Here is a 6,859-nt window from a genome sequence, read left to right on the forward strand (position 1 = left end):
CTAATAGTGCCCCCGGCGATGCTGTGACAAATGAGATTTTAAAAGGATGCTGTTGAGTTATAAATCTTAGATTTTTAGGGGTGGAAGAAAGCAAATTGCTTTCCCTGGGTTACTAATGTAGGTTATTAGACTTGGGAAAAAAATTAAAAATCAAACTCAGTAACTGACTTATTACCTGTTACACCATTTCCTTTTCTTTACTCAGACTGGAGAATGAAAATAGACTAGTCATTTCCCCTTCTTAGTTCTCATTCACCAGCCCAATACTGTTGTGTTTGGGTTGCAAACAATGCCGGGGAGGTTTAAATGTAAACACAAATCTTTGAATTAGATCAATGGCATGGAGAAATAAAGCTTGGGAAACCATCGCCATGGAAAAAATGACAGATTGCTTTATACTGGGATCAAGCAGATCTTAGTGTATGGTCACTGTGTTTTTACTTTTGAACAAAATAAATACAGACAACAATAAGAGGCTCACCAAACACAAATGGGCCTTTTAAACTTGACAAATATAGAGGGGGAAAGCAGATGAGGAACAGGTCAAATTATTCCTATATGAAGGGATATACATAGCAGTTGATTATAACTTACATGTGATTTACAAAGCAGAAGAAGGGAACACTTCCAGAAAGTCTCCTACATGGAAGGCAGAACAACTATTTACATTTGGACACTATGTGCAGCGGAGGGTAACTAGACTTTTATTTGTTTTGTCAATGTCTAGAGGTCTAAGTGCCTCTCATGTAGATTTTTGTTAAAGGTTAAATAAAGTGGAATTAGGAGGTGAGAGATACATGGAAATGGTTATGATTAAGATCAGGGGTTCTCAAACTGGGGGTCGGGACGCCTCAGGGGGTCTCAAGGTTATTACATGGGGGGTCGCGAGCTGTCAGCCTCCACCCCAAACCCCGCTTTGCCTCCAGCATTTATAATGGTGTTAAATATATTAAAAAGTGTTTTTAATGTATAAGGGGGGCACACTCAGAGGCTTGCTATGTGAAAGGGGTCACCAGTACAAAAGTCTGAGAACCACTGATTAAGATTGATTGTACTGGTGCAGAAGTATGAGTGTGTTAGGTAAGGTTAATCAGGATAAACATATACATAATTTGATATTGTTTTTCAGTATGTTAATGACAATATGAAAAGTGTGTTTTTAAACAAGCTTTTCATTAGAATTGGGGGCAGGGCCATTTCTATGCCTGTTTGATCTTGCAAAACCTCTTTATTATTTATTAATCATTTATTAATAATTTATTATTATAAACCTCTATTTAAAGGCCCCACCTGAGAGCAGGACCCCATTGTGCTTGGTGCTGTATGAACACATACTAAGACACAGCCCCTGAAGTGTGTACACTCTAAATTAGACAAGACAGACAAAGGGAGCATTATTATCCCCATTCAACGGATGAGGAACTGAGGCACAGAGAGACTAAGTGATGCAGCCATAGTCGCATAAGGTGTCGGTGGCAGGGCCAGAAGTTGAATGCACAGCTCCCTAATCCCAGGTCAGTCAACCTCTGAACCACAAGACCATCCTTCTTCTCCAAAAAGACCCAAATTTGTGGGACTAAACTACCAGATTGTAGCCGTAAGACCTGTAAAGAGACACTGACTTCAAAATTCCTTCAGCTGAAGAGTGAGAGATGTTAAAAATCGTTAGCCCAAATGAGCGAGTCTCTCTCAAGAGGCCTGATCAAACACGCGCTAATGTCCATGAACAGCCTCCCCTTGCCTTCTGTGACCTTTGGATCAAGCGCTAACGGAGTGAGACTTGGCAAGTCTCCTGCATTCTTAGAGTTCTTTCTAAGCCACAAGGTGCAACCTAAAGCTGTGCACCCACTCTCTCCAGCCGCGTGGCAGACTCTGCATGTATGGCACAGAAACTTCCGTAAGGCCTGGCCACTCACTCTTTCTTGATAGATCCATTTCTCCTGGAAGATTTACACTGGCTCCTAGCCACATTTCACCCCATTCTAATTGGGCTATAACCAGAGCTACAAACTTGACTCTGGGCTCAGATTTTGAAATCTCCAAAATCTGTGGGTGTTTGAATCTGGGCTTCCAGCTCAGGACCATGTTTTCTGTCTGTCACACGCAAAATGCTTGGGCACTGAATATGGTTGAGTAAAGAGGGTGCAATAGAGGAATATACATGATGATACGTGTTCCTTCTCCTCTCCCCCTCCGCTCTCCTTGAATTAGCCACTTGGCTGCACTGCTCCTCTGGCTTTATGTACTGATGATAATAAAGTAATTGCTTGTGACAGGCGCTGTTCTTCCCTGATTCAGCCATACACCTTTCCTATCTTTTTCTGCTAAACTCCCAGAGTGCAGCTGCACAGGCCTCCCCCGGAGGCTCAAGTGACTGACATCTCTGTCTGAGGGACATGGCGTCAGCTTAGAGCGTTTCTCTTTTCCCAGAGAGGCTTTCACAGCTGATCGCTGCTCAGCATCCCCAGGGAGGCAGGCATGGACTATAAGGGTAAATAAAGAGGTCTTCTCAAATCTGCCCCCTACTCCAGGCCAGCCACCGTCTTCATTTAGACCTGGCTGGCTCACAGGAGGGGTGGATGGCTTTTCGTTCCCATCCTAATTCTCATTGCTTGTTGGGACAGGGAATAAAGTGGTTCAGATTCCCTGAAGTGTGTACCACTGCCTGTTACTGGACAGGATCGGTCACGCCAGCCCCAGCGTGTATCGCTTTGCAAAGGTCTCACCCTCTGTTGCCTAGGGCTTGCAAAGAGAAGATGTCACTGCCACTTGAGCTCTGAGCAGTAGGCACAGTGCATGCCATGGATGAATCTGCTGGATCTTTACTGCTTACCTTCCCCCTGCCCAAACTCGGCAACGTACTTAAGCACGGGCCTACCTTTAAGCACATGGAGAGTCCCCCTGAAATCAAAGCTTGAAGTTAGGCCCGTGTTTAAATATCTTATTGAATCAGGGCCTGAATGAGCTGTGGGGGAAAGGATCTGTTCAGTGCCCAGCCAGTAGAGGGCTCCCTAATCCCTAGCATCAGGTACAGGAAAAGGAAGCAACATCCAGAAATATCAGGGGATGAGCAGCAGCTTGGAGCCAGAGGTTATGTGGGAGCAGGGAGTGTCGCCAGCTGAGGCTGCTTGCTTAGTATCACTTGTTTAGCATTGGCACGGTGTAATGCACCCAATAGTTGTGGTCCCTGCCTGCAAGAGCTTGCAATGCGAAGGAAAGCTGTGCAGAGGACAGGAAGCACTGGGAGAACCAGCAATGACTGTCCTTCCGGTGTGACTTCAGTTTTAGCCACGCTACCTCTCTCCTCCTTCAGTGTCTTGCGAGCCCCATGTCAGCAGGGAGGGGAGCACAGAGGGTACTGGCATGGCAAAAAGACTGGCATGGGCAGGGCGTACGGGGCAGCGCAGTGAATCGTGTCGGCTCTGGGAATGACCTAGCTGTTTGTGGGTCAGAAAAGCAGCAGGGCATTTCTTGTTTTTATGCTATAGACAGGTGGCTGGGAAGAGAATCTGTGGAGAACGGTTCTTGGGTAGAGGAATCTGCAGGGAAGTGACTAAGCACCAGCTGGAGGAATGGAACACCCAGCCTCTAATGAATTACAGCATGGGAGTGACATGGACTCAGATCTCTGGCCGGCATGCGAGCCTCCCCCAGCAAGGGCAGAGCGAGTTCAGAGAGTGCCACAGAGGTGAGGCAGCACGCAAGGCTGCCTCTGAGCCCGGCTCCTTCTGGTGCTGTCTCCTGGAAACAGGGCAGCTCTACAGTGAGGGTGGCTCACACTGACAGCAAGGAGCAGGGTGAGGCTCACAACCCCTCCCCCGGCATGTGCTATTTCTTTGCCTCTACCCCTGCACCACAGGCACCCCCCTTTGTACACCATGGCCCTGACCCTGCCGGGAATGGAGGTGGCAGGGGTCATCATTAGGCTTCTGGGAAGGGAACTTCCCGGGCCATCCCTCCCTGTCTCTAAGGCTCCACCCAGGAGGAGGGATGAGTAGCCCCCATCCCAGCAGGGGGCCATGTACTCAAGGCCCTGAGGGATGGCAAAGAGTTTGCAGGGAAGCAAGGCTGGAGATCAGGGTAGTGGGTGACTAGAATCAGGGCCCGGGTGTGTGTGGATGGGGACAGCGTGGGGGGAAGGGGGGAGAGCTTGTAGGATAGTGGCCACCCCTTTACAGAGTGGGTGGGGTTTCTGTCTCTGGGGTGATGTGTGTGTTCATTTAGAGAGGATGCTTTGACAGTGCTAGTATCCTTCTCTCCCTGCTGATTGGGCTGTTAAATCACGGGCCAGTGGATTTATCTGTAGAGCAGGCAATTTAATCTTATACTAGTCCTGATGCCTGGAGACTGTGCAGCCTTCATCTCTGACCCCTAGTGTCTTTCAGTCCCCCCTCCCCTCCTTTCTCCCTCTGTTTCTTTGCTCGCACTCACTTGCTCTCAGCTCTCTAAAGCTTTAGTTCCTACCTCGAAACTCTCCGTTTCTGGCGTATCACCCTGCTTCACACTGGCCTCTGTTTCCTGTGGTGCTCGGAGGCCTTGGGCAGGTCTCCCAGGCTGTGACTTCTCCAGCCTCGCAATCTCTTTGTACAGTTGCTGCACCAACAGCTCTGATTTGCAGAGTTTCTCCTTCAAGAGCTGCATCTCCTTTTAAAAAAAGGAAAACTGTAAATGCCAAAGCCAACCACTTGGGGCCATATTCCCTGCTGGCAGCACCCCCAGCAGCCCTAGTTCCAGCTCCTATGCTGCTGCTGCGTGACTCTCATTTTTATCATGGGACACTTCACTCCCTCACCATCAATATTTGCGCCGTTTCCCAGCTGTTGGAATGAGCCTGGATGGTGGCGATCGAATTGGCCTCAGGCCAGTAATGACACCCCGCCCCCGTGTTGGGCTGTCAGCAGGGGTTGAACCCGCTACCTCTAAAACCCCAGTAACTACCACAAACACACTCTCCTGTAAGCGGCAAGCTACAGCTCACCCAGAAGGAGAAAGGAGATGGACAAGTGGTTTGGCCAATGAAAGGTCAGTCCCAAAAGACATAGTCTGTGTCCCACATGTAGTCTTATTGATGGATGGGTGTATTGATTACTGATTAATCTCTTAGACTGCAGCAGTGCGCTCCTAGGGTCTCTTAATGCTAATAATATTCCTGATGTTGTAGCCCTCAGGAGACTGAATCTTTAACCAATGCAGTCTAAGAGGTTAATCAGTACACCCATCCATCAGTTCACACTAGCCAGGCTGCAGGTAAGACCCCCCTCATCCCACTCACCTGAGGGTCTTGGACTAGACTGAACATCCAGGGCACAGTCCATCTTCTCACAGCTCCCTACATATTTTCTTACGTTCAGTCTATAATAGCTGGAATGGCCTCAGTGCAGAGCATTGCATGGGCCCTGTTGTTAACCATGACAACAGCTACCTACACTGGACAGTCAGTGCACTGACGTGGTTGTTGTTTAAATGTATGTGTGTGGATGAGCCAGTTTCTGCTAGCCTGACTCTGTATTTGTTTGTAGTTCTTATCGGTGAATATTGGCCTGTCAGCCGCTCAGCAGTCTGCAGATGTGGCACGGATGTCATTGGACTCATTTTGCCCATTAATGCCCACACCTGCCTCTTTCAGAACTGATCTCTCGGTCCTCACTTATAAAACAATGGTATAGGGTGTGTCTGCATGCTACTTAGGCCTGGTCTACACATAAAACTTAGCTCAACACCTATTTACGTTGCTCAGGGATATGAAAAATTCAGACGTTGTTAATCTGACCTAAGCCCCAATGTAGACAGCGCTAGGCTAACAGAATTCTTCCGTCACCCTAACTGCGTGGTGGATGTACTACAGAGACAGAAGAACCCCTCCCTCGCTGTAGGAAGTGTCTACACTACAGCGGCACGGTTGCTGTGCTGCAGCTGTGCCACTATAGTGTTTCTAGTGTAGACATAGCCTTAGCCCTGAGAATTACAGGGGATTTTGTTCTGTTATCCAGTTCCGCAGTTCTTTCACTACCTCTATTGCTTGTGGGGTGCCTAAGCCCTGGCTAGCCTGGTCTGTCAGGGTACGTCTACACTGCAAAAAAATGTCTGTGGCACCAAGTCTCAGAACCTGCCTGGGGCCACTGACTGGTCTCGTGGGGCTTGGAGTGCCGGGCTAAAAATAGCAGTGTAGAAGTTCCTGCTACGGTGGAGTCCAGGGTCTGAGATCCTCCCCCTTGCTGGGTTTCAGTGACTTACCCTCATATGGAGCTCCTTTTCAGCCTGCAATTCAGAGCTCAGTCTGTCTATTTCCTTCTGGAGATGCTCTGGCTGGTCTCTTTTGGTTTGGTACCTACAGAAACCCACAAGATCATTGCACTTCTCTTTCCAATTCCAAACCATGTTCAGAGATATCTCAATACAATAGACATGTTTCAGACATTTTAGAGACAACCACTGTGCTTGGTGCCTTGTAAATGCCTAGACCAGTGGTTCTTAAACTTTTTTACTGGTGGCCCCTTTCACATAGCAAGCTTCTGAGTGCGACCCCCCCCCTTATAAATTAAAAACATGTTTTTATATATTTAACACCATTATAAATGCTGGAGGCAAAGCGAGGTTTGAAGTGGAGGCTGACAACTTGCGACCCCCCATGTAATCACCTCGTGACCCCCTGAGGGGTCCCAACCCCCAGTTTGAGAACCCCTGGCCTAGACAGACGGCTAACCCTAATTTCCAGTGTTTCCTTGTGTGTGTGTGTTTCTGCTTGCCTTATAGCCAGAGGATGAATGAAATGAGGTCACAAGAATTACCACCATTGTCTCCTTTTGAATTTCTACCTACACTGCCTTTCTGTCCCCGGGCAAGACTGGTTAGGGACTCC

The 6,859-nt window shown here is 48.1% G+C and overlaps 1 protein-coding gene across 1 annotated transcript in view; it reads right to left on the reverse strand.

Moving 5' to 3' along the window:
* LMNTD2 (lamin tail domain containing 2) overlaps positions 1 to 6,378 on the reverse strand; it is a 38,752-nt gene extending 32,374 nt beyond the window's left edge. Inside the window, exons 1-2 of the mRNA XM_065402673.1 lie at positions 6,235 to 6,378; positions 4,465 to 4,644 (exon numbers count right to left, since the gene is read on the reverse strand). Of these exons, the coding sequence (XP_065258745.1) occupies positions 4,465 to 4,644; positions 6,235 to 6,378 (324 nt within the window). The remainder of the gene's footprint in view (positions 1 to 4,464; positions 4,645 to 6,234) is intronic.
* Positions 6,379 to 6,859: the final 481 nt, after the last annotated feature.

This window comes from Emys orbicularis, chromosome 4, assembly GCF_028017835.1.
Source record: "Emys orbicularis isolate rEmyOrb1 chromosome 4, rEmyOrb1.hap1, whole genome shotgun sequence".
Taxonomy (NCBI): Eukaryota; Metazoa; Chordata; order Testudines; family Emydidae; genus Emys; species Emys orbicularis.